This window comes from Theobroma cacao, chromosome 10 (assembly GCF_000208745.1).
Source record: "Theobroma cacao cultivar B97-61/B2 chromosome 10, Criollo_cocoa_genome_V2, whole genome shotgun sequence".
Classification (NCBI taxonomy): domain Eukaryota; kingdom Viridiplantae; phylum Streptophyta; class Magnoliopsida; order Malvales; family Malvaceae; genus Theobroma; species Theobroma cacao.
Window position 1 is genome coordinate 8,922,821 of NC_030859.1, and position 26,935 is coordinate 8,949,755.

Below are 26,935 nucleotides of genomic sequence, written 5' to 3' on the forward strand. Positions count from 1 at the left end.
ACTTGAGGTGATGATTCCTATCTTGATTGCTCATTTGCCTCATATGCTTCATACTATTCCAAAAAGCATCTTATTTAGGCATCTTTAGTTAAGCACCTGTAGGGATGAAATTAAAGCATAGCACTACACATATAAGACAACCTAGTGTCTCAATTCAATGGAGTATTTACACGACTAACACATGAGAAGTATTGCATAGACACTGAAGTGTATTACCAAATACATTTCTTATAACGGGTCATGTTCAGTGAACTTGCTCTCCTAAGTAAGCACCTATTCTAGTTCTAAGTATTTCTATACTTCAATTTATGAGATAAATTGCTTACTTCCAAAGTAAGGAACATAGAATATATCAATCTGTAAGCATCATTGATCTCCAATCTTAATGATACATTGACCAAGAACATTTTGATATTATGCTTTAATGCATAGGAATCTTATAACTGCAACTCATTACAGTTCCTTTACAAGGCATATTAATCTCATGGATTTCATCCAATTAGACTCATAACTTATTATAATTGATGTCTTATTGATGAAAGAAAACCTCTAATCATTCAATATAAATGATATTGTTACATAATTGGAATCAAGCCTTAACCAATCCCAATTGATTGTAGAGTTCATCCCAACACCCCATGCAACTTGGATGATAACTCTCAAATTTGGCATCAACAGGATGTTCACGAAGTTCTCTTCCCATGTTGAACACAATAAGAAATGATCCCTTAAAGCTTGCATCCTTTGAGTGATGCATGATTTCAACTAATAGGTCTGTAAAACCTGATACAATAAAAAAAACACAGTTTGAATAAAAAAGGGAACTTGGGTATTTTCCTATACCAAATACTAGAATTAAACAACAAATAACATGTATACAAAAAGGCAAGAAAGAGGTGACAAACACTTTTCTGACTATTTCTTCTTTCTAAACTAATTAGTAGAGAAGACTCATTCATGTTTGAGAAGTTTGTGAAATTTTTTAATTTTGACATAGTTTTTGTCCTGGGGTTTGTGAACTTCAAGAAACCATGTAGGTACCTTCTGATCATTTCAAAGTGAAGAGTAAAGAGTGAAATAAATAACCAAATAATCATTCAATGGAATATGTTCCCACTATAAAACAAGAGAAGTCTTTGACATAAATTTTTAGAGAAGAAAAACAAGAAGAAAAGGTTAACTTCATTAGAGAAGCTCAAGGGGAGGTTGGAAATAGAAAATGAGAAAATTAAAGCTTGCAGATTTGGCAGTTGTTTTCAGTTTCACAGAGTTGGTTTACTTATTGATACCTTTCAATCACTGTTAAAACATCAAAAAAATTTATTATGCGATGGAAACAGCTACCTTCAATTGATTATGCAATCAATAACATAACAGAAAAGAAAAACAAAAAAGGGGTTAGAGAGAGAGAAAAAGAAGAAGTAATTGAGAAAAATGCATTAAAAACCTTACAAAGGCTTACCTGAAATACAGAAGTTTCGAGATTTTCTTTAAGCATGAAAGAGCTCAAAGCTCTGAAGCAAGTAAAAAGCTGAAAGAGACAACAAAAAATAATAAATAGTAAAAAATCTATAGAAAAATCTTCTACATAAAGATCATATGAACACAAAAGACATGCTTATTATCATATATCTTCTAACGTTTTAGGAGGCAGGGTGGGGGAAGCACTATCAAAGTACATTTTTCATATATAAACAAAGATATTGATGAAACAAGAACACAGACAAAGATCTTCAAAAAAATGGTGCAACCACACATTGAAAATGGAAAGATTATTATTGCAAGGTATAGACAGTTCCCTCCACAATTCTTGGTAACCAAACAAAAAAAAATAAAAAGAGGAGAAGAATAAGTAAAAATCTTAAGCTCCAAAGCTGTGAATCGAAACCATAAAAGAAGTGAAGAGTTTGGAAAGCAAAGCAAGGAACCTTCAGTCGACACAACACGGGAAGCTTCAGCCGTCTGTTTGGTCACGACACAGGAAGGGGCATCAAAGGGATAAGGGTTCGGCTGATTTGGGAAATTTTGGTAAAGTGACTCACATGGGTTAGGGGTAAGCGATTAGTATATGAATCCTTGGTTTGGTTTGGTTCACTTTTAAAATTAAATTGAACGGGGGTAGATTTGATAAAGGTTTAAGGTACTTTCCATCCATTCACAAATTCAAGTCTTTATATCAACAAAATTTTAAATAATTTATATTAATTATTATTATATATGAATATTTAATAATATCTTTAAATATTCATAATATATTAGACATTAATATATAATATATCATATTTAATATTATTAAATTATAAACAAAACTAATATTATTTTANATGTTGGTAATGTCTTATTCTAATAGAAAATTTTATTGGAAAATTCAGTGAGCTTTAAATTTTTTTACCGCTTTAAACTTTCCAACGGATTATTTTTTATTGGAAATTTCCAACAAAAATCTGTCGAAAAGTTTAGCGGGAGTAAATTTTTTTGCACCAAAAAAATTTTCGATGGATTTTCAACAGAATTTACCTGTTGAAATTATTCCATTGGAAATCCATAGAAAAAAGTAAAAAGAAATTTCTGTCAAAATTCTATTGGAATTTCTAACGGAATTTTTTCCGTTGGAAAAAATCAGTTTTCTTATAGTGTTGACAACAAATCTGCTATTGCCATGGTAAAAAATCTTGTCTTCCATGATCGCACTAAACACATAAATATTAAGTACCACGCTTTAAGGAATGCTGAAAAACATGGTGAAGTGGCTGTCATTCATTGTTGTTTAGATGAGCAATTAGTTGAACAATGACTAAGTCATTGAGCACGTAGAAGTTTGAGTACTTCAGAGTTAGAATGAAGATTGTGAGTGCAAGCATTAAAGGGAAATGTTGAAATATAATGATCTCATCACACGTGGATACTATAACATGTGTGTTCCGGTTCGATTTCATGTAAAGGCAAAAGAATTTTGGTGAAGCCTGATGACTTTACGTGTTACATTGCATGGAGCAGTGAGTAGTATGTTTTACACTTGTTAATTCATCAAGAACAAGTGCTAGTGTTTAATTAAACTTGTATCCCTTTGTATATATGTGCTGTACTTAATCAAAGTGTAGTTTGACCTTCTTCAACAACCTCAAAGTTTCCCTCTATTCACCCTTGTTCTACCACTCTCTATCAAAGCTCACATTACAAAAGGATATTCTGCATATTGTTCTTTTTCATTTAACATGATCTAGGTGGTATTATACTGAATCAAGGAGAAAAAAGTTTAAATTTGAGTATATTGATCTTTTTTTATCTTTGATTTTTGAAATTTTAATGTTTCTGAGTATATTTTGTTGTATGATCTAAGGTGGAAAGGAATTATAAAGGAACAAGGCTATAACGATTGGATCTTGAATGTTGTTGATGCTTTATTTGGGGTAAAATACCTTGATCCTCCTAAGTTTTGATCAAATTTACACGAAAATCTATTAGTTTTCGAATGTATACTCCACCCTAAAAAAGTATTTTCTATTAGTCAATCGTTAATATTTTTGTTAACTAGCTGACATGGCAAGGGTAAAAAAATAATTTTACCCTTGATTAATTTTTATAATAATTATTATATAATTTTATTATTTTTTATTAATTAAGAAAAAACCTCCCCATCAGGGGAGCACCGGAGATCCCCTGAAGAGCCTTGATCGGGCTCTTTAAGGGAGCATCGGTGCTTCCCTCTCTTGGGAGCACCGATCAATGCTCTCCTCCCTTGGGAGAACCAATCGATGCTATTTTTTTAGTTTTTAAAAAATATAATAATAATTTTTTAAATTAATAAAGAAAAGACATTTTAGTTTTTTCATAACTTCGGTTAACAATATTTGTGTTCTTGAGGTGAAGTGTTTATTTCGAAAATTAATAGACCTTCGTGTAATTTCGATAAAAACTTAAGGAGTTCAGGGTATTTTACTCTTTATTTTGTATTTTTGATTACTTCTAGGTATCTTTTTCTAGTATGATATAGGTGTGCAGCTATGATGAAACAAGGGGAAAATTGAAACATTGAAAATGTTGGTTAATACCGTATCTTTTTTGTTGTTATTATTGTTGTATGATCGACGTGATATTAGAATGAAATATTGAATACAGGATAGCATATCTTCTTCTCGGTCTGATCACATTGAAATTTGGACTTGTAGATTCAAGGATTGATATTTGTGTTCTTTTAGTGTGACTAAGGTGAATTTTGATGAAATGGGAAGGTTTATTACCAAAAGGATGTGAGATCTGTTTGGGAAATCGGGTTTGACAGAATTGGTGAAGAAATTTTCTTTATTCTCTAAGTTTCCTGGGTTGAATCAGTTTTGGCATCAAGTAGGGCTGAGATTAGCTCCAGGTTTCAGAAGAGTGGCGTTTGGAAAATTGCTAGAGTTTGTGTTTCAATTGACTCATGAACAGGGAAACGAGCTGCTGATTGAGATTTCGAAGGGCAGTGATGTCTTGAAGATTGACTCTGGTTTGTCTTAACGAATTATAAACAAGAAAGCAATAGGAAGAAAGACCTGAATTTCAAGCTCAAGACCCACAGAAACAAAAAAAAAAAAAAAAAAAACACAAGTACATATAGAAAAACGAAAACCACAAGCGAACTATGAAGGCAGATTTGAACTAGGTAACATAAGAAATTGCTAGACTAGGTTTTTATAAGCGAACTCCGCGTGGTTGGTTTGAAATTATACCTTCTTTCAGTTGTTTCCATTACTATTTTATTGCTGTATTGACTTTGGCTTGTGCTGCATGATTCTGGTTTGCATGAATGTTAAAACTGTGGATCGTTTTCGTAAAGTTAGAAAAAAGAGAGTCCATTGAAACAAGGTGTAATATATGAGTTGATAGGCAGGTTAACTCTGAATCTATGTTCTGGAATAGTAGGGCTAACTGCTGGCAGAAGACTTTTCTCTAGTTCTACGTCCATTGTAATAGGTGGAATTCACTGTTCACATGTATTGGGCTATCTTTTAGCTATTTGTTTCAGTATAAATTGTTCACAACTGTCAATGTTTCTGTATAAGTTGTTCAGACGTGTCCCTGAATTGCATTGAAGAAATGGGAGCTCCAATGAAGTACATCTGTGTTCTTATGTTTCTTGTGGTTTTGAGCATTGCTGGCTTCAATGGAGTAGATGGATATGGGCCATGTGGGAAACATAACATCGAGAAGGAAGCTGAGAAGCTGGCTCCTTGTACAAAGGCAGCACAAGATTTGAAAGCTCCAGTTTCCAAGAGTTGCTGCACTGTCATGGAGAAAAAGCTCAAGAATCCTGGCTGCCTGTGTGCTATTATGTTATCTCACACTGCTAAGAATGCTGGAGTCAAGCCAGAAGTTGCTGTGACCATTCCCAAAAGATGCAACATTCCTGTTCGTCCCGTGGGTCACAAGTGTGGAGCCTTCCCACTGGTTTAGGCGTGAAGACTCCCATGCTTCGTCTACCTGTACTAAACTACATGATGTTGGCAGTATCAGTGTCCCGGATTTTGTCCCTGTTGCAATCTACTTGATGAGTTTCAACCTGACATCCAGGCTTTTAAGTAATAAATAAAACTGCAGTTGTATCTTCGAATAAAAAATGAAAATTGTATTTGTTTCTTGTCAATAATAAAGAAAAGTTTAGTAATCTTTCCAAAAAAATAGCAAACCCATAAAATACATTCACATAAGCCCTATCTTCTATACATTCTTTCTTTGGATTTTTTCCTTTTAATTCTATCCTGGAATTCATTTGCAGGTGCAAATTTTATTACTTACCTAAAAACATGAATTCTTTTTTTATATTCGAATTTGGATAAATTACTTATTTGGTTACATAACTTCTTAAAAATTTTTAATTTGGTCACCAAACTTTTATCCAAATTAATGTTTTGATCACTCAATCGTTAAAACTAACGATTATTTGACAAGTTTTTTGACTTTGGCTATATGATATGTCCATATCAACTCATCTATCATGTGTATAATATTATGTGACAAATCAGTTGACATGGACATGTCATGTGATCAAGATTCATTGACATGTCAGACAAACGTCAACTTCTTACCAATAAGTGACTAAAATATTAATTTGATAAATATTGCAAATTAAATATGATTTTTCAAAATTAAGTACTTAAAACAGAAATTTTTGACTGGTTAATGATCAAATAGATAATTTACTTTTAAAAGTTTGAATTACTTTGTAGGTGTCAATAAGCGTAACTTAATAGATAATATGAGCTATTTTCATACTGAAATTTTGAACGAGTGAATAAATAACAAAAACTTTCAATCAAGTGCTAAATTACAATTTAACTTTACATTATTGACAAATATGTGAAATAAAAAAGTTTGAATGTAATATAATATAATATTATGGCCACTAATAAATTCCCAAAGCATAGACAACAAAAAAGTAATACAAATTAAAGATCTCAATTTGGGTTTGGATTGCCTAGGGCCAACCTTGTTGAGTTTCCAATTTGTATGCCAAATATCAATATTCACAATTCAAATGGGGAGCTGACCCAGAAGCCCCACTTGTCCAAGAAAAGAAACTTAAATAATTTGAATGGCAAAGAAAAGAAAAGGGGGACAAGTGGGTTCTACTCTGGAATATGGTATCCAAGGCTTGCTTTCCTTTCCTTTCCTGTCCTAGAAAGCTTTGACGTAGAGCATTTTGAGCAACAGTTTTTGTGCATTTTGAGACTAAAGGATTGTGTCACTGAAGCTTCCTGGTGGCTAATAGTACTCAACTGAATTGTGGGTACTGTCATCCACTGCGAGAAAATCCCTGTGACTCACTGGCCGAGGAGTGTAAGGGGGTGTTGTACATCTCAATAGTGCCCAGTTAACTCCATTGAAGAAATGGTGATGCTTAATTACCGTAGAACCCATTGTTGATCCCATTCGCCTGGAAGGGTCCTTGACCAAAAGCTGTGCGATCAAGTCCTTCGCTGGGGCTGGCACGGATGGTTCCTTAGGGAACTCCAGTGCTCGAGCCACGATATTGGCTAGGGTCAACTCATGATCAATCCCTTTAAATGGTGTGAACCCATAGAACATTTCAAACATGAATATCCCCAGCGTCCACCAGTCCACCGCATTGCCATGACCCTCCCCCGATACGATCTCCGGCGCCAAGTACTCGTGCGTCCCCACGAAGGACATGGAACGAACGTCCACCGGCTCCGCCACGATCTCCAAGTCCCCACGATGCATTGACTTTTTTCTACGTTTACGACTCTTAGGGTGTAAGCATGAGACCGCTGGTACTATACAGTTGGGTAAAATGCATGATGAATTGGCAAATGGAGGTGGATCAGCCGCAGGATCACTAGATGAATTCGTTGTGGACGTGTTTTGATCGGAGACGAGCTGAGCCGTGGATGTTGGATTATCACTCTTCAATGAAAGATCGAAATCTGTGAGCATTATGTGACCGTCCGATCTCACCAGGACGTTTTCTGGCTTGAGGTCACGGTAGACGATTCCCATCATGTGTAGGTATTCTAGAGCGACCACAACTTCGGATGCATAAAATCTGTTTAACGTTTTAATTAATTAATTATAAAAATAATATCAATCAAAGTTTAAAAACACAGTCCAGCAATATATGTAAAAAGAAAGATTCAGAAGCATAGTGATTGAGAATAAACAAATTCATAAAATATTCAACTCCGATAAGATTCCATATATTAATGTCATTTAATATTTTTTTAAATATTTTAAAATTATTTTTTATGACTTTTTTAACTTATTTTATATTAAAAATTATGAAACAATTAAAATTGCGAATATATATTAACTACAAATTAACAATTAAAATCTCCTTGGTGCTATTTTGTACGTTCCGACCGAACAGCAGCCATTTTATCCCATGCAGTGCCTAAACGCACGGGAGAAAGTCGCGTGGGATATAAAATGGCAACTCTGGAAACCAAAAGGGGAAGCTTCAAATCTTCCACGGCTGGGGCCCACATATATTGTCACTTTGCGCTAAGTGCTAATGTCACGGACTCATTAACCTTCCTCCTAAAAATTAAACTAAGACAGTGTGCAGCACCCATACGAATAAGTTTCTCGAGTTCTCTTGCTTGCCCAATATGAGATTGAAGCATTCAATTTACTTTCTCTCAAAAACCAGACGTGACACTTTTCCCTCACACTCATTCAATCTGGTGATAGCGACATTTTGATCACCGTTAATCTTTTTGCTTGCTTCTCTTCAAAAGTGTTTGATTTGAATTTAATGTGTTATGATATCACTTGTCATAAGGTAATTATCTCCAGTCTAAAATAATCATTTAATAGACTTTGTAGTATCACGTTTATAAACATCTCAAAATCTGTAAACTTAAAGCATCTCAATCTATTTTTCTCTGAAGAACTAAGCGTGACGCTAACATCATGCTCTAGACCTTGGTCAAAGAATGAAAACTCATTATTCAAAATGACAATCATAGCCATAAAACAATAATTATAAAACTCTTGTTCTTTTGGGTCAAATATTTTTCTTTTATATGTATATATATATATGTATAGATTTTAAATTATTGCAGAGGTTGAGATTGGCAAAAGGGGAAAGGGGTCCTACAAAAGGCGATTAGAAGAATGCAGGCAAACGACAAATTAGAAATTTCCAGGGAGCTCCAAGGCTTAAAAGGACAAAAGCTAAATTTAAAACTGCCTGGACATGGTGTGTTGACTTGTCAATCATCTACCATAATTCACGTGAAGTAATTTTAAATATATATGAATGAGATTCACCAAAATCAGTAAAAGTATCCTAAAGCTGGCCATGAATTGAGGCATGTGCGGAGCAAAGTTAGACAGAGTTTGTGAACTTGTTTTCTTTAAGAGAGAAAACTTCATGTGTATAATAATAATGACAAGTGCATGAGAGTGAGACACACATCGAAAACCTGAATGGGCTCACATCCACTGTTCCTCCAGACATAGATAAAGCCATTGGAGCCCACATGCAATGAACACTACTTAACATATGGTAAAACCCCAGTTATGATGACACATCATTTCTCATTATGCACTCAGTAATTTCATACTTGCAAATGTATGCTATATCTCAACTTGGTATATGAATCCATATTTGTATGGGTAGATATACATATATATAAATACAGATAAATGTACGTACCGGACTGCGGTCTCATGGAACCGTCTGTCAGGTTGTCGTTGACGGAGAACATGAAGGTCGCCGCCGGGGCAAAATTCAGTCAACAGACAAGACCACCTTGGACAGTCTAATGTGGCATAAAGAGTCGGTAGAAATGGATGGTCCAATGATTCCAATATTTCCCTCTCTATTGTCGCCCTGCTTTCTTTGTTTCTGCTCACAAGCTCCTTTTTATCCATTACTTTGGCAGCGAAAAAGCACCCACTAGCGCCCTTGAGTTCCACTAGGTAAACGCTCCCTATGTCACCGCTGCCAAGCCGGTGAACGAAGCGCAGGTCTGCAAGGGTTAGCACATTATTCTCAGACTTCACTTGTTGGATGGCATGCCAGCAGGGGTCACGTGGCGGCGCGTGGTGGTGCTTGGTGGAGGTGGATAGTAGGCTGGAGGGAGTCCATGTGGCTTCAGAACCTGAACTCGTGCTACGTTTCGTTTCGGGCACGGTGGTGGAGGTGGTGGCTGTGGTGGAAGTAGTGGTTGTGGAGGTGAAGCTAAGGTTGTCAAGGTCATCAGCAAGGTCATCGACACATTGTTGCATGGTGATGGAGGGTTGGAGCCACCCTTGCTGATGGAAAAGGGAGCGGATGTGTAAGGTGAGAATAGGAAAAGAGAGTGAGAGGGGGAGAGGTTTTCGAAGAGTAAGGAAAGAGAGCATGGGCCGGCAAAATGAGGTCGGGCCATGTGGCAGAGTTTGGTGTTGAACCATGGGACCATGGAGGACCCACTTGGTCAATTCCCATTTCTGGTTCTTTGTACTTCCATAATTGGAGTTCATCCTTCGAAACCATGAATTCTTGAATGTCACTGTTGGGGCTACAAGATAAATAAAAATTGTAGTACTTCATTTTCTATGTGTTTTTCTCCTTTTATCACATTTCAGGTCACTTGATTTGGTTTGTGTGTATTCTAGGTAAAATAATTTGTGATGATGGGTTTTGTTATTACCTTGTTTAAATATCTTGTTTTGGGTAAAAATGAAATTAATTTCTCTTTTTTGGTATCTGAATGCAAACTTTCTGTTTTATTAGGCAAGAGTTCCTTTTCAGCAATTGAATGTCTCTCTGGACATTCCTTCTTTTTTTTTTTTATCTCTAACTTGTAACAAATTTCCCAATCTTTCCCTGATAAAATATTAGAAGCATCTAAACATTTTGGCAGCTGTTGTCCTGTAATGGAAAATAGTTGTCAAAATGGATTTCCAACAAGGGAAAGATACACGATGATAACCCCAGCCAGAGTTGTCAGCCTGTTGGCATTCTTTCTATTTAATTTTCTCCACTTGTTAAGCATCCATTTGGCATAAAATATTTCCAAAAGCTTTGCAGATTTTGATCATCATACAAAATGCTGTTCCAAGCAGCTGTTGTTCAGTGACCCAGTCTCCAAAGAATTCAAAAAGGAAAAGGCCACCCTTTCATGCATACCCCAAACTGCTGAAAACGATATATGCACGTGTTCTTCTGCCTAGCTAGTCTACAATCAAAACACAATGATCTGTGACTTTGAGAATTTTTCAAAACTTAACCTCTGTCGACAAAGGAAAGGAGACAACCTTATCGAAACATAAACATAAAAGCCAAAGCAGACAAGGTTCAACCTTCCAATTTGAACAGTATATATATTGCAAAGCTGATATATTTCAGATTGTACCAAAATGAGATGATATCAGCAATGAAAGAAAGATCCCGGAGCTAGAATCCCAGAAAGTGCTAAATTAAAACAGTTAAGGTGCTTCTCATGTATCCATCCTAGATCCCTCTCTGCTAAAACATAAAACATAGCCAGCTGATAGCCTGCAGCTCGGTAAGGAGACTTGAATTTCAATGGCATATATACAATCTAGTAACATTGACAACAAAGGATATTGCAGCTTTCTCTGAAACCACCATCCTTAATCTCAATGATTAACATTAAAAACATGAAATCGTAACAAAAAAGAACTTTATATAGATATAATGTTCTTCGATTTACATTTAAAAACTTATGACATACATTCACTATATTCATATATATAACAGTTTGACAAAAGAAGAGTTCCCATTGGATCCGTCCAGAGTACAACAATACGTTACAGTACTACCTATTACCCTAAATCAGAGAAACAATCTTTACATAAGAAATTTTGATACATCTATATGGTTGTTCCACCAATTAAGCTTGACTAAATTGAATAAATCAAAAGAAAAATGATATACATATTACACTTCAACAGCCAATTCCAAATTACGACCATTGGAGACAATAAATGTACCATAAATCAGGTATGCACACAATTTAGAGAACTCAAACTATGTATGTCTGCTTCAAGCTCTTTGGACCTCGTTTTCTTCTTGGGTTAGCACTAATCATGCAGGAGAAGGCATTGACAAGTTCAGAATCCTCTTCAGTTGTCAAAATCTTTGCTGCATTTGGGTCTGCAAGCAGAAGTTTTGCCACAAGATATCCAGCAATAGACCAGGTCTGGAACAGGTGTGATTGTTTTCCAATAAACCTTGCCTTTTTAGTATCATAGTATTCGGGCCATTTGTCCCTAGATATGCGTTTCTCAGCAACTGATATAGCCTTTGCAGCAATTTCTGGTCTATTCATCTTCATGCATGCGACTGTGAGCTGTAAAATGGGACTTATATATAAGAATTTCGTACTTTGGTTTTCAAGCTTACACTCTAAATAAACCTCTTTCAATATTAGATATATATAGATTTGAAAATGGTTAGGAATGTCATAGTGGATAATGCACTGACACCCAAAGGTAAGCCCAGAACAGTATGGTCAGTCACAATGGAACAAATGTCCTCAGCATCTACATTTTCTTTTCTTTCTTTCCTCTTTTTATGGATAGTCATGTACAATTACTTTAGGTACAACTCCAGATTAATAAGACCTTCAAATCATTAAGAGGAATAAAAAGTAAACATCCTCAAAATCTACATGTACCAAATGCAAACCTAAGATCCAGCTATTAAAAAGACAATTTAGAGAAACTAAGAAGGATGCCACCATTACTAACCTGCCACAGTAAAGTCGGCCACGAACCACCATTGTGGTAGGACCAAGGCCTGCATCACAAACAATCTTTCTTACAATTAAAATACTGATGTAAACAAAAACTAAGAGCATTATCATATTTAAGGTAGATATTTTACGTGTTCTTGGGATCACTGCCTGTAATGATCTGCCACTCCCGACCTTCAAGAGCTGGGTAGCAGATCTTAAATGGCATGTCGGCCACCAAATCTGCCCATTTAGCTTCGATGAGATCCAATATAGCATGTGACTGATCAGTTGTTGCAAGACCACTAGCAACGGCCCACAAATTTCCTAGAGAAAAGAATCGGAAATCCATATGAGCTGGTTGTAAGTTCCCAATCAGAAAGCCTCCTTTATTAGGCATCCATTCCACCAACCAAGGAGAAATTTGATCCGGATAAATATTGAACTTATTAACAGCATCATATGAATACTCTTCAGTCTTGTAACGGTAAATTTCATTAAGTTTTCTCATATCAATCCAATAATATTCTCTGATATGAAATGACAGAGCAACAAGACGATTATTAAGTGCTCGAATAAGATCAGCTGATCCATCCTCTGGAGTAAGCATTTCACGTGCACAAAGTAATGCTGAATAAAAAAGCGCCTACAAAGCAAAAATTATCTCAAGATCAGGTCTGGAGTTTTTGCAAGTAAATATGGCAATAATGAAGCCATATACTGTTACTAAATTCTTTGCCATATAGTTGCCACTTCCACTCTCTTGTATGGAAATTTCTCTGCATTTTCAATGTATATTTCTTGAAAGTTAAAAATAAGTTGACTCAAATTTGTTGTTTTCTGCATAATTGGTTCAGGTTCCACATATTGCATGTTGCTTTTCAAACCAATTAATGTGTGTATTTGAGTCAAGTTCTGGTTAATTGCTTCTTCAGAGAAGTTTACTGATGATGCAATCCTGGGAGCTAAAGCCTAAGATGCAATGCTAGGGTAAAAGTTACTTTAGACATATTGACATCCAAGTTCTCCAAACCCGAAAGTTGAATTAACACAATGAAAGTTATTAGCCGGAGCCAAATGCATCCTTCAAAGTGAAGCATTGGCATATCCAGATGTATGTTACCAGCACCACATCAGACCATCTCAAGAGAGATTATTTAGCCAGGATGTCATGATAAGTCTATAATATTTTGGGTCAGAAATGTCTATTTCTGATCCTCTTTCTATAGATAGAAGAAAAAAACAATGTTTGTTGGGCAAAAGGTGGTCTGTAAATATGGTTAAACACCATTAATACACATCACAATCCAATCAATCCAGGATAAGATTCATTCTCAGCTTTCAGCATTTACCATTTCAGTCCTCCTAAGACAGCCATGTAATCAAGCATTTAAGAGCTTGTTGCCTATTAACAGGAACACAGAAAGGGCAACTACCTAAGGCTCAAAGCAAAAATAAGTTATATAACTGTCATTAAGTTTATAGCCATGCCAAACACAGAACCCTCACCAAGTTTGACCCAAATAACATGAGTGCGTTTATGGGTATCATATGGAGATGCACATGAATTTCACATCTTACATGCTCTGAGGCCGCCTACTCTCAAAACCTTTCCCAACTCAACCTCCTTGAAGCCAAAATAAAAGCCCTTTGAAAACTCAAAGCCTAAATATACTGTCTGGATTCAATTACACAACCCTGCCGACTTTAATCCCTTTCATAGTCCATACATACCTTTTCTATCAAAAAGAGAATATATATATATATATATATATATATATATATATATATAATCCTAAGTGAATTTCATTTTCAGGATTTCCCACTTTCTCAGCATGAAACAATTCAAAAAGTACATCACCATGTTTATCTAATTAGTGGTTGCAATATCATTATCAAACAGTGAAGTCAGTTTGGCAGTTAAGGGGATAAATTAGCCTTGATTTGGTTCTTCCTATTGCTTTGCTTCGAGGAAGCAAAAACGAAAAATGCTTGGATAGAAAATTGGAGAATTAAAATAAAAAACGTAATGTTTACAAGTGAAATGCCAGATTTTACTTGTATATAGACTAATCATGTTATAAGTGGTATTACATTTTAATCAGTTCTTCATTTTCAATTAACTATAATTTTCCTTTTATAACTTACTTTTTATTTTACAACAAATTTTAGGAAGCAAAAAGTAAGTAGCGATAGCAACAACCAAATGGAGCCTTCTATTATTTTGCTCTTTGCATTCCGATATTGTTATTTACCTGAATTTCCAGAGGGTGTCCATGAATCCCCATGCGACGATCTATCATACAAGAACCATCTGTCACCAATAACGTAGGAAACATATCAAAACCATCAGCAAGACAGAGCCGTAGAATCATCTTGATTCCAGTTTGGACATCAACTCTCTCCTGAACTGAAAGATCGCCAGAGCATTTTCCATATGCCCGTAATAATATAATCCACCACAATCCTGCAATTGAAATAGGTAGTCACAAAAGAATTCAGAAATTTAAAGTATTTCAATAAAAAAAATTGAAAACACAAAACCCAGTTTAGACCAGACTTCATTACCAGAATCAACAGGAGCAACACGGCCAATAGCTGCTTCTCCAAAGTCAGGATCCAATACCTCCTCTGTTGCTGAATCATCACCATCAAGAGGAACTGTGCGCACTTTAAAACTTGCAGGCATCAATCCCTGACCAGGGCTATGACAGTCCATTGTTTTTTCCCAGCTCTAAAATATAAGTAAGTAAATTAAATAACAAAAATAAAGCAGGATATTTTTCTAACAGTAGGATATCCATTAAAACCATTTTATATTCAAGTTTGTCAGATGGACATAGATGCAGATGCATGACCAGAACTGCATGTGCACAAATGAAGAGCCAATCACAGAAGGATGTGTACAAATGAAGAGCCAATCACAGAAGGACGTGCACAAATGATGCTACTGCATATCGAACTGTGCAATCACAGTGGTTCCAACATAAGACATTTACATATATGTGGAAACAACAATATAGAATAGTTCTTATTCACAGACACTTACAAAGAACCATTAATTGTGCTACATGGATCAAATTTTTCCATATTATTCTATTTAAGACCATATTCAAAGCAAGATCATCACATCAGATTCCTTTAATTATATTAATTATGCTCTCTAATAAAAGATTACATGACCATAGTTGTCAAGATATTCAAATCCATGATTATGCTATTTTACCTTTTTCTAGAGAAGTATCTGCTGTCTCCGATGCATATAACCATCAGGGTAACAAAGCATTAGGATGTAAACCACTTCTAGAATTTTATTGGCAACAGGAGGCAGTTAGAATGGAAAGTGAAATTATTCATGAATTAATCATCATAATATAATCATGAAGGATTAATCAAACAGAACAGTACAAGAATAGCTACAAATCACTGTTTCACTTTTTAATCTTGTTTGGTTTTATATCTTGATTCTTAAGCCCATTTAGTGTCTTTATTTTTAGGCATGATACTAGATTTAAAGTTTGCCAAAAGTTAGTATAAATTTTTTTTTTTTTGGAGGTGGGTTGGGGGGATGGGGGTTTGGATGTGTAGCCATCATCAAGAAAGTGGGAACATATAGATAGCCTAAGTTGGTGACTAAAGATAAAAGATGGCTGTAAATGGGTTTTGGGGTTAGCTTGACCATTGTAATCTCGGATCTTTGAAGTAGATTTCTTCTTTGTAGTGCGCATGGATTTAGAGAATTGTTTCTCGAACCACGAATATGGTTAGTGTTCTCTTTTTGTGGTTCTTTTTTTCTTGTCTTGAGTTTCTTAATTGGTTTGTTGCATTGCTTTTCATCAGTCTAATTTCTAAGTTGGTTAATTTGATTGTATTCATCTGCAACTGTACTTCGGTTAAGGTCTCAATCACAACAAACAGAAATTAGAGAAAATTTTCTTAGAAATTGATTGATAGGGTTGTCTGTCATGGCTTTCGATAAATTTAGAAGTAGCAAGAGTTCGGTTGCATGAGTTACAGAGAAGGCTGATATTGAGAAATTCGATGATACAAAAGATTTTAATCTTTGGCATGTAAAGATGAGGTCTGTTGACAACGATGAGCAAGGAAGACTACTTGAGTCAACCCTTTGAGTACAATGCAGTTTGCCTATTGGAGGAGGTTCTTTGGGAGGTAGTGGATGAAACGACTCCGCATGGATTATGGAGAAAGCTCGAGAAAATTTATTTGACCAAATCCCTCACCAATCAGCTTTACCTAAAGCAGAGGTTGTACAGACTTCGTATGAAAGAAGGTATGTTTATGAAAGACCATCTCAGTAAGTTCAATAAAGTAATTTTAGAGTTGAAAATATAAAGATTAAAATTGAATATAAAGATCAGGCTCTTTTACTCTTTCATTCTTTGTCACCATGGGTTAGTAGCATGAGGAAAAAGGGTAGGGAAGAGTAGTGACCAGAGTGAAACTAAATCTAAGTCACATTCAAAATGGGATTGTGACATAATTCAAGTGTGGAGAGAAAGATCATGTTAGGCAAAACTATCCTAAACTCAAAGATTGTAGGTTGGATGATGAAGTTAATATAGTTACTGGTTGGGGTTTTGAGGATGATGGTTTGAGCTTCACTGTTAATACTAATAAGCCTAGCAAGGTTTGGATTCTTGATCCAACATGTCCTTATTACATGTGCAGTAAGGGGGGGAGTGGTTTGTTACCTAAAAAACCATTAACAATTCTTAGGAGATACATTCACCTCTCTAGGTTTGGTATGGAGTTGTTTGTTTCAGGATGTATGATTGTATTGTGAGAGAACTAATGGTTCCTCATTTTCAGGTTTGAGGCTGAATTTATTATCTTTGTGTTTGTTATAGGAGGTTGGTTATGAGTTCTCCGAGAAGGATGGTTTGCTTGATGTGTGTGACATATCTCATGTTTACTTCAAGGTATTTGGATCAGAGGTCTCTCTCATCTTCAACATCTTGTAGTTGGAGGTGGAGTTGACTTGATGTGTAACTATATATGGCTATGTCATGCGGTGCTCATATTGGTGACTTAGAGGTTTCACCTTTGTTGAGGTCTGCTCTTGTTAGCTTGGGACGCATGGTGGGTTCAAGTTATGTGTGTCTAGCTCTATCTGGGGTTGCATCTAATGTAGTTCCAAGACTTGATGATTTGTGGATGTGGCCTTCATTGCTCTTGGTGAAGAGTGTTGCATTCCATACCTTTAGGAAAAATCGAAATTCACTGGGAGGACTAGCAAACTGTGACATTGAATCCATAGTTTGCTTGGAGAAAAGTGAGTCTAGAAAATTCTGCATGGGTTGCATTGTGGAAAATTACGTTATTAGGAAAACACTGGGTCAACACATAATTGCAGAATGGAATAATAGTCTCTTGTTTAGAGCTTGATATATGGCTATCTTTGTTACTCTAGGTGAATTGATATGTGTTAGTTGAAACTGCTTATTCCTGGTAGGTTGGCTCATCTCCATCCAGTGCAATGGTTGTTGGAACTCCTAGTAGTTGGTTGGGTTACTCTGGTGAGCATCACTGTTGTTCTTTGGTTCAAGTAATGGATGGTAAACTTGATGGTTGCATATTTCTAAAGTATCAATTGTGTGTTAGAGGATTGCAGTGTCAGTTCCTTCTTAGTTCCAAGGATGTGATGGGAGAATGCAAGACCAAGGAGGTTTTCAAGGAGTTGTTTGCACAGTCAGACCATGGAGTTAGCCAGAAGGTGGAGCTTGTCACAGTTATTGTTCTCTTTTTACAGTTTCCTTTCTTGTTTTGAGTTTCTTGATTGTTTGTTGCCTTGGTTTTGATTAGTCTAATGTCTAAGTTGGTTAATTTGATCGTATTCTGTTGCAACTCTGACGTGGATTAAAGTCTAAATCACAAGAATGTAAATTACATACAAGAAATATGCCTATCCTTTGATAAATATAAGTCCAATGGCAGCAAATAGAATAGGGAAATTTTCAGAACAATCAACTTAAAGAGAAGAAAGAAACTAAGAAGAAACAATGGCCATATTAATGGTTTTGGCTAGCCAATAATATCAGGTGTTAACTGACCTAGGATCATAACTTGCTAGCGTGATTTTTGCTTTGCTCCTATGTATACATACAAAATTCACAAAATCGTCCTTGAACAGGAATGAAAAGGGAGGAAAATAATTTATCAAGACATCGAAAGATCCACCAAAACAGAAAAATTACCACCAGATATAGTCACGACAATGATACTATTGAATATAAAAGTACCTGTAACTGAAGTGTATGGAGGATGAAGTTCCGAACAATGTCATACTCTCCTTTTAATAGAAAAGCAATACCAGAAGGTATAAAGTCACGAATAAAGACTTGATCGTAATTCAACACATTGGAACTTGTGGGGTCGTTGGCAGCAATTGTTCCAATAGGACTGCCACAATAGTAAACCATAGAGTCCCGCAGCAACTCCCATGCTTCATCCTCAATAGAATCTACACTAGCCTTGTGAAAGGTACTTGTGCCAGTTCCAACTGTACCATTAGACGTCAACCCTTCCTTTTCCCTCTTCAACTGCTCAACAGCATCAAACTCCAGAATGTTTGGTGAGTTTATTGAACCATTAAGATTTAATTTCTTTGCACTATCTACAAACCATGCCCCATTTCCTTCATCCATACCTACTCCACTCACACTTTCAGCCCGCTCGCATTTGCATCTAAGAAGCTTCAATCTACCAATTGCCCTATTCCCATACAAACCGCCACCTAATGGCTTACACATATAGCTTCCTATTTGACATCTCGCCAATCTCGAACACTTGAAGCGTTGCATATAACTCGAGCCTTTTTTGTTCACAGACTTAATGTGGTATTTAGAAGAAAATACTAAATCCAAATTGCTAGAACAAAGATCACTACTAAAAAGCCGAGGGACAGCCCCAGATAAAACGTGCAGAACTGCCTCAGAAGTTCCCATAGACGTGATGCTTATCAAATCAAATTAACTGTATTAAAATGATATTTCCTCCAATTAAACAAATCCAGACGCTTCACTTCAATTCAAGATACCTACACCTTAAATCAAAAATCAAAGGAAACAATTAATCCATGTAATAGGGGTTCAGATAATTCCAGAAAAAGGAAACAAAAAACAAAAAAAAAACAACTAAAAGAATAAGCATATATTAATACAACAGCCTTGCAAAGATAAAATTAGAAGTGCATGGTTTCCAAACAAATACATATATATATCTTTTTTTATTTTCTCCTCAACAGACTAAACAAAGGGTGAGCCTTGAAGCTCATTGCACAAAGCATGCGAATGAAGAAGAAGAAGAAAATCAACGAAATTCATGATAATATCACATTAAATTAAAGCAAAAAGAAACACATAATGTTACATCATCAAACTATTCCAGAAAAACCCAGGAGCAAAATTCAAATAAAATTGTCAATATCCCACACGCAAAAGCATTTTTTCTTAAAAAAAAAAAGCCCAAAAATGCAAATCCCAACATGAAAGCAACGAAACCCAGACAGAAGTACATACAATTACAAAGCAATAAGAAACTAAAAATTGCTAACCTTATTGGGGCTGTTCTTGAAAGGATGTTTGGGAAGCATAAGAGAAGGGAAAAGCTGAGATAGTTTTTATAAAAGAAAACAAAAAGAGATAGAAAATGTTTGCTTCTCTTTTATTTACGTGTGTCCCATAAGCAACTGCACCATCGCTTCCATAGATTATTGTTATTGAGTCAATTTTTTTCACATAAACAGAACGCTTTTTTGTTTGCAGCGGGCGACACCAGATATTCACATGACCAATCTTCCACGTCTCCTTTTTCTTCTTTGGCGTGCTTTTCTCTTTTCTTTTTCATTTTTTTTTATATTTTTTTTTATTCTTAATTTTAGTATTTAACTTAAATTCTGCTCACCACATTGCAAAGTTAGTAAAAAAAAAAAAAATTCAAGGTGATGATTAGTATTTTATAATACAATATAATTATAGATAATATGATTGTAAGGAATATAATGATAGAAAAAATAATATTATAGTATTTGATATATAAATAAAATAATTATTAAAATGTAAAAAATATAATATTGTATTTTTTTATTTATAAGTATTTTGTTAGAAATGTAATATTAATTTTTAAAATTACTCTTATTTATTAAAATATAAGTTTAATATATTATATTTTTTATTATTAATTTTTATATAATATTATCTCTTAAATATATTTTTAATGTCATATATTTTATTTTTATTTTTTATTATAATATTATTATTTTACTTTTATTTCTTTAATATAATTTTTTATATTATATATTTTATTTTAATTTCTAATTCTTATATTATATATTTTATTTTAATATTTTTTATTTTAATTATAACATTATAAAATATTTTTAACAATATAATAAAGTTGAAAGGTAAAATGTCTTTAATAATATTATAGAGTGTAATGTAATATAATTGCATTAGTTTTGAATTGCAATCACATTACCTCTTTTGGCTATAATATGATTGTATTACAATCTTATATTGCAGTGGTCTATTACAAAATAAATATTACAATATATTTTAATTAGACACATTACAAAAAATGTGTTTTCACTTTTTTCATACCAAATGCTATCCAAGATCAAATCATTTGGAGGAAGAGATGCGTTGCCGAGCACCATTAGAGATTATGTAATTCGAGATATGTTTGGCTTGAACTTAATAGGAGGACAATATTTTGAATTAAAAGCCCTTCAATGGGGCATGTTAAGTGGAGTGCTTTTTTTTCTTTATCTTTTTTGTCTCATTGGATTATTTCCATAATAAGGTTTGTAACAAATTGTGGAATGGGATGCTTAAGAACTCGATATTATTTTAATTTGTTAGCTTCTATTTGTGATTGAGTTTGGTAACAAAAGTTAACTAGTTTTCAAAAACAAAATGTTTTTTTCTTAAATTTAAGTAAATAAAAAAATTGATATAAACTCGAAAATATATTTCTGTCTTTGTAATGAAGAAAAAAAGACATTACACGGTGAAAACCTTGACCACGATTAAGTGGATGACGTGGCATATTGAGTGCCACTCACCAAACAAAAACAAATGTGGCTGCACCCAACCATTTAAAAGGGACTTTTACATAAAAATCTTCCCTCACTCTGCGTTTTATTTGTTATGGGCCTTGTAATGGTAGGATAGTGTTCGGTTGAAAGAATGATTTTGTTGGACTAAAATAGTTTTGGGTTTTTTTATGCAGTTTTTTTTTTCTTTTTAATATTTTATAATCAAAATTAAGTATTACATATAGATTCTATCAGTTTATAATTTAAAAATTGAGTAAAAAAGATTTAATTCATTTTTTATATCAAAATTTAAGTCTTTTGGTGAAAGAAAACGAGAGATAAGGAAAAGAAATGCTAAGATTCAGCCTCATGCTCAAATATAAAAATAATCAAGAAATAAAAGTATAACACAGTAAAAAAATAAAAAAAATATTTAATCAGAAAAATAACCAAAACCCTTAAGATCAATGTTTGTGTTTGTCATGCAATTTTTAGATTAATTATGAACATTTATAGATTCAAGTATTATATACCTTACTCTATATATTGTAATCAAAAGTCAATTAAATCCAAAAACGCTTGTAATGAAACAAGTAACTTAAAAAGAGAATAAGATAGTCTAAAATCCTATAATCAAAATATTTGCTTTTTCACTTTTAGAATTTATCAAATTTTCAACCACCCAAATATTTAGCCTCTAACAGTAATTCACACAGTTACTGTCTATTTCCAACATAATTGGCTATTTTAGTGTAAATAAGACAATATTCCTTGGAATGTCTTTCCTCATAAAACTCACATGTCAGAAAAGGACTTTGAATAACATTGACACCCAGTGTATCAATTTTCTTAGTAAGAGAAGCCAATTGTGAAGTTAAGGCATTGATTGCATCAAGCTCATGAATATTAGCAATTTTTCTTGGACCCAATCTTTTGAATGACCATTGATAATTATTAGATGTCATCTCTTCTAACAAATCATAAGCCTCATTAATGGATTTACTCATCAATGCACCTTCTGCTGTAGTATCAAACATGATTCTAATTGGTCCTAGCAAACTATTATAGAAAGTTTGAACTTGCAGACATTTAGGTAACCCACGGTGAAGGCATCTCTTTAGTAAATCCTTATACCTCTCACAAGCCTCATACCATGATTGAGACTCGAATTGTCTAAAGGAGGTGATATCATTCCGCATCTTAGTTATCTTAGCTAGTAGAAAGAACTTTGTCATGACCCGATACTCTCCTCGAGCTCGTGACAACCACCGCGGTATCCCGATCGACATTCATTACCCGAAATGTCAATCGGAACCCCATAAGGCTTTAATATCAATTTCTCATTTCCCTTGTGAGTAACCGTTGCCAAATATCATGTTCTAAAAGATTTTAAGTTATTTCCAACTTAAATCAATAAAAAAAATGATTTTTGTCTCACAGGGGCATTTTGGTCATTTTTTCTCAAAAATCTCAAAACTTGCTAAAAATGTAGTATGCGAGTATAAAATACATAATTCATAATAAAAAATAAGTTTAAACGTCAAAAACCTTCATTTAAAATAAAATTATGACTATTTGAATATAATAAAAATATTCAATAAAATATTCTATTTTCTTGTAAAACAATATTTATAGAGTTATCGGTAAATAATTTTTGTAGCGTAAAAGCTAAATAAATTCATACATACTGTAATACAGATAACCAAAGTATAAAATTTAATTTACAGTGACACGTGGGCCCACGAACGTCCAGAAGTATTAAAAGCGGTAAACCTACAGTTTTTAAGGATGCAAGTCCAACTGTAGCCTTCAACAAAGTGAGCTATCTACCGACTATCCTGAGCCTGAAATGGGTGAAAAGGAGGGTGGTGAGATTATATAATCCCAGTGAGTAAATAAATACCATCTAAAATATCTAAAACTGAGTAAATGAAGACAAATAAAATAGATTAGCATAAAAATGATTCTCAGCATTTTGAACTCATTTGAATAAGATAAAATAGATTCATTTCACCAAAATAAACAACGAGGCTTATGATTTTCTGAAAAGTTTAGCTTGTGCCAAAATCATTCTCATACTTAGTTATCAGGGATACCTTGGCCGAGGGCTATCCCAATCGAGTCCGCTAAGGCTGTTAAAAAGTTATGTACACATAAATCATGTTTTTATTTTGAAAACATAGTCGTTCCTTGGCATTGGCTGAGTTCACCCTCACATGGTGGTTTGGCGTGAAGTGAACTCTAAAGTGTTAACCTTAGGAGTTATCCAACCGCGCCTCTCATACTGAGGTATGAATATAATAGGGTTACCGTGCCCCTCTAATAGGCTAGTCCACGGAACACGTCCACTGCAGCGACTAATCAATAACCCACCAATTCAATAAAATTCAACAGCATGACATGGCAATTATTTTATTTTACAGCCTCTCAAGGCAAATCAACAGTTCGTACTTTTTCAGCACATTTACTAAATCAACCATTCATGCCAATATTACCATAAGCCATTCAATTCAAACCATGATTTATAACACAACAATTAGTCTCCAATTACTCCATTTTCAAAACATCTTTTAATTTCAAGATAATTTTATAAAATCATTTCATTTAATCACATTTTGTTTATAAAACATAAAGATTTGCCATTTAAAGTCATTTTCCATAAAATCACAAAAAATTGAATAAAAATTCACTTCAGATAATCAAGATGATGATAAGGTTACTCACTGTATCAGGAGTTTGAATTTTGGAGTACTTCGACTATTGATCATCGGGTGCAATTTTTTTACCCTTTTTTGGAGGATTCACCACCTAGACATAATGCAAAATCAAGCAATTTACCACATTTGTGCTAAATTGTTATAAAATTAATCTAAACTCTATATGAATGCATGATATGAAACGCGAATTGTTCGAATTATCGTCTACATGCGGTGTTGGCCTAACTCGATCTATCACCCAATTAATTGCCCAATACGTCCAATTCAACTCCAAATAATTCCATTTCTCTCCCAATACTTCAAATCACCAAACACAAGTCAAATAACATAAAATTTAGCAAACCATCCTCACATTTCTTCTTGAGAATTTCGGCCATGGTGAGTGCATCAACACTATGATTTTTTTCCTACTTCATTTTCTCACCATAATTCATCATTTTCTAACCAATTCACTTAAAATAAAATCAAAATCATCCTCAATATTCCACATGGAGAATTCGGCCAATGATGGGTGATGGAAAAACATGAATTTTTCTTGCTTGATTTTCATGTTAAACATCACTAATTAACTAAAAACACTAAAATACATTGAAATCTAACCAAATCAAGCATCAAAACCTCTCTCTAAGTGTTCAGCCAGCAAGATACCCATCATGAAATCATGTGATTCAACCATGGAAAATGCAAAAGAATGTATGGGAAAGGTAGATCACAAGTCAAAATCAAGAAATTTTACCTTTGATTGCTTGATTACTTGAAATCCACCAATTTTCTCTTGAATTTTCACCCTAGGGTTCTTGTTCTTTCTTTTCTTCCTTTGTTCTTGCTTTGGCCGGCCATATGAAAAGAAATGGGCTGATTTTGTGCTGTTTTTAAAGCCAAATAATAAATGGATGAAAATTTGACACATGTCACCATTCCATTGGTCCATGTGTCATACTTACCCATTAAGCAATCTCTCTCCACCACTTAAATTATCTCAATTATCCATGATAATATTGGGTAAAATTCATGTACTGGACAAGTGTTGGGTGGTGTAAAATAACAATTTTACCCTTGGGTGGCAAAATGACTATTTTACCCTTATGCTCGAAAAAATGCCGAAATTAAAAATTTTCACTTCTCAAACTCAAATTATACTCCAAATGATCAATCTTAGTCAAAAATTTCATCCAACACTTACATCTTAACCTTGGGCAACAAAATGACCATTTTGCCCCTAGGTCATAAAAATTCCAATTTAACTCCAAATTGGTCTCCGAACTCCGAATCACCATTTAAAATCATTCTGGGGTCTTAAAATTCTCAATTTCATCTTAAAATCTCTATTTGGACTAGTTTGAGGCTTAATTCAACTTAATTGTACCATTTGGTACATTACCGTCCTTTAATGATTTTCAAGGTACCCAAGTAAGCAAACATGCATTCTTATGTAGGAATGGCATAATAAACATATTGTAGAGCTAGGCTTGACAAACTTAGCCAAGAATTTCTGAGCTAAATCATCCCAAGTACTAATGGAACCAGCTAAAAGCGAATTCAACCAACTCTTTGTCTTGTCTTTCAGTGAAAACAGGAAAAGCCTCAATCTAATGGCATCATTAGAAACACTATTAGTATTGAATGTATTGCAAATCTCTAGAAAATTCACAATATGTGAATTAGGATCATTACTCGACAATCGCCCAAATTGAACAAAAGTCTGAATCATTTGAATGATTGCAAGTTTAATCTCAAAGTTATTGGCTTGGATGGAAGGTTTATAGATGCTTATATGAAGGCCTAGAATGAGAGGTACAATAAATTCTCGTAAGAACTTGTTTTCTTCTTGTTGATCAGCCATTGTTTTGAATTGAGTTGAAGCTTGTGAATTTTCTTTTCAAAGTTTTTAAAGAGTTTTTTCGATTTCTAGATAAAAAAGGAACAATCTCTAAACTTCTCACTCTTCACATACAACGATTGAAAGCACTTGAAAACAAAGAAAACGGAAGTTTGAATTAAGATTAAGATTGCTTTGTATTAATATTAACAAAGAAAATTTGAAATAGTTCCCCAACAACGGTGCCAAAAACTTGTTGTCAGGTTTACCACACAAGTGCATGTATCTTTCACAAGTGATATGATGAAAAGTAGAATATTGTTCCCACAGAGAATTTGCTCAAATCATTTTGCTAAGTATTAAAATTAAAACAACTCAATCTTATCTAAACAACCGAATTTAAAACTACTTAAAAATTAAAAAAACTAAAATTAAGACTAAAACTGGAAGCAAAAGTATCAATTTAATTAAAATCAATCAATCAAAAGTCTATGTCACGACCCGGAACTCCCCATCGAGCCCGTGACAATCGCCGCGAAGCCTCGACAAACATTCTTCACCCCGAATGTCGATCGAAACCTCGCAAGGCTCTCGTATCAGCTTTCACACTTCCCCGATGAGCAATAGTTATCAAATAATCAAAATACGAAGGATTACAAATCATTTTCAAATCATAACATAACATATTTTTTTTGGCTCACAGAGGCATTTTTGTCAAAAACTTCGAAACTTGCTAAAAATGTAGTAGGTAAGCCGAAAATATATATTTAATGATTTAAAAAAAAATTAAGTATCTAAAACGTTCATTTGAAGTGAAAATTTGACCATTTGAATATAATAAAAATATTCAATAAAATAAACTATTTTCTTGTAAAATAATTTTCATAAAACTATCGGTACATAATTCTTGTAGCGTAAAAGATAATTATATTCACATATACTATAAAGCAAATAACCAAAGTATAAAATTTCTTTTACAGTGACACGTGAGCCCACATCTATCCAAAATGCATCGGAAGTTGGAAACCTACAGCTTTTACCAATTCGAGTCCAAATGAAGGTCCTTGTCAAAGTCAGCTAACTATGGAATTCCCCGAGCCTGAAATGTGAGGAAATGAGGGTGGTGAGATTATAAAATCCCAATGAGTAAACATAT

The 26,935-nt window shown here is 34.1% G+C and overlaps 3 protein-coding genes and 2 long non-coding RNA genes across 6 annotated transcripts; 1 reads left to right on the top strand and 4 right to left on the bottom strand.

Annotated features, from left to right (window-relative positions):
* Positions 349–2,115, bottom strand: LOC18586689. Its single transcript, XR_001929669.1, has 3 exons — positions 1,929–2,115; positions 1,463–1,531; positions 349–783 (listed from the first exon to the last, which is right to left on the bottom strand). It is a non-coding gene; the product is annotated as an uncharacterized LOC18586689 (long non-coding RNA).
* On the top strand, positions 5,065–5,582 carry LOC18586690. The gene has a single exon (XM_007010198.2). It carries the CDS (start codon positions 5,077–5,079, stop codon positions 5,431–5,433), a length of 357 nt encoding a protein of 118 aa, XP_007010260.1. The 5' UTR covers positions 5,065–5,076; the 3' UTR covers positions 5,434–5,582.
* On the bottom strand, positions 6,357–10,487 carry LOC18586691 (serine/threonine-protein kinase D6PKL1). Its single transcript, XM_007010199.2, has 2 exons — positions 9,158–10,487; positions 6,357–7,543 (listed from the first exon to the last, which is right to left on the bottom strand). The coding sequence occupies exons 1-2, from the start codon at positions 9,967–9,969 to the stop codon at positions 6,742–6,744; spliced, it is 1,614 nt and encodes a 537-aa protein (XP_007010261.2). The 5' UTR covers positions 9,970–10,487; the 3' UTR covers positions 6,357–6,741.
* LOC18586692 (neutral/alkaline invertase 3, chloroplastic) lies at positions 11,142–20,048 on the bottom strand. 2 transcript variants are annotated; one of them, XM_018129310.1, is made up of 7 exons: positions 19,762–20,048; positions 18,449–19,251; positions 14,757–14,922; positions 14,444–14,655; positions 12,341–12,834; positions 12,205–12,253; positions 11,142–11,804 (listed from the first exon to the last, which is right to left on the bottom strand). In XM_018129310.1, exons 2-7 carry the CDS (start codon positions 19,151–19,153, stop codon positions 11,478–11,480), a joined length of 1,953 nt encoding a protein of 650 aa, XP_017984799.1. In that variant the 5' UTR covers positions 19,154–19,251; positions 19,762–20,048; the 3' UTR covers positions 11,142–11,477. The 2 variants fall into 2 exon arrangements, with proteins under 2 accessions (XP_017984799.1, XP_007010264.2); XM_007010202.2 differs by having other exon boundaries at positions 18,449–19,245; positions 19,762–20,020.
* Positions 23,047–24,736, bottom strand: LOC108663776. Its single transcript, XR_001929798.1, has 3 exons — positions 24,697–24,736; positions 23,968–24,051; positions 23,047–23,087 (listed from the first exon to the last, which is right to left on the bottom strand). It is a non-coding gene; the product is annotated as an uncharacterized LOC108663776 (long non-coding RNA).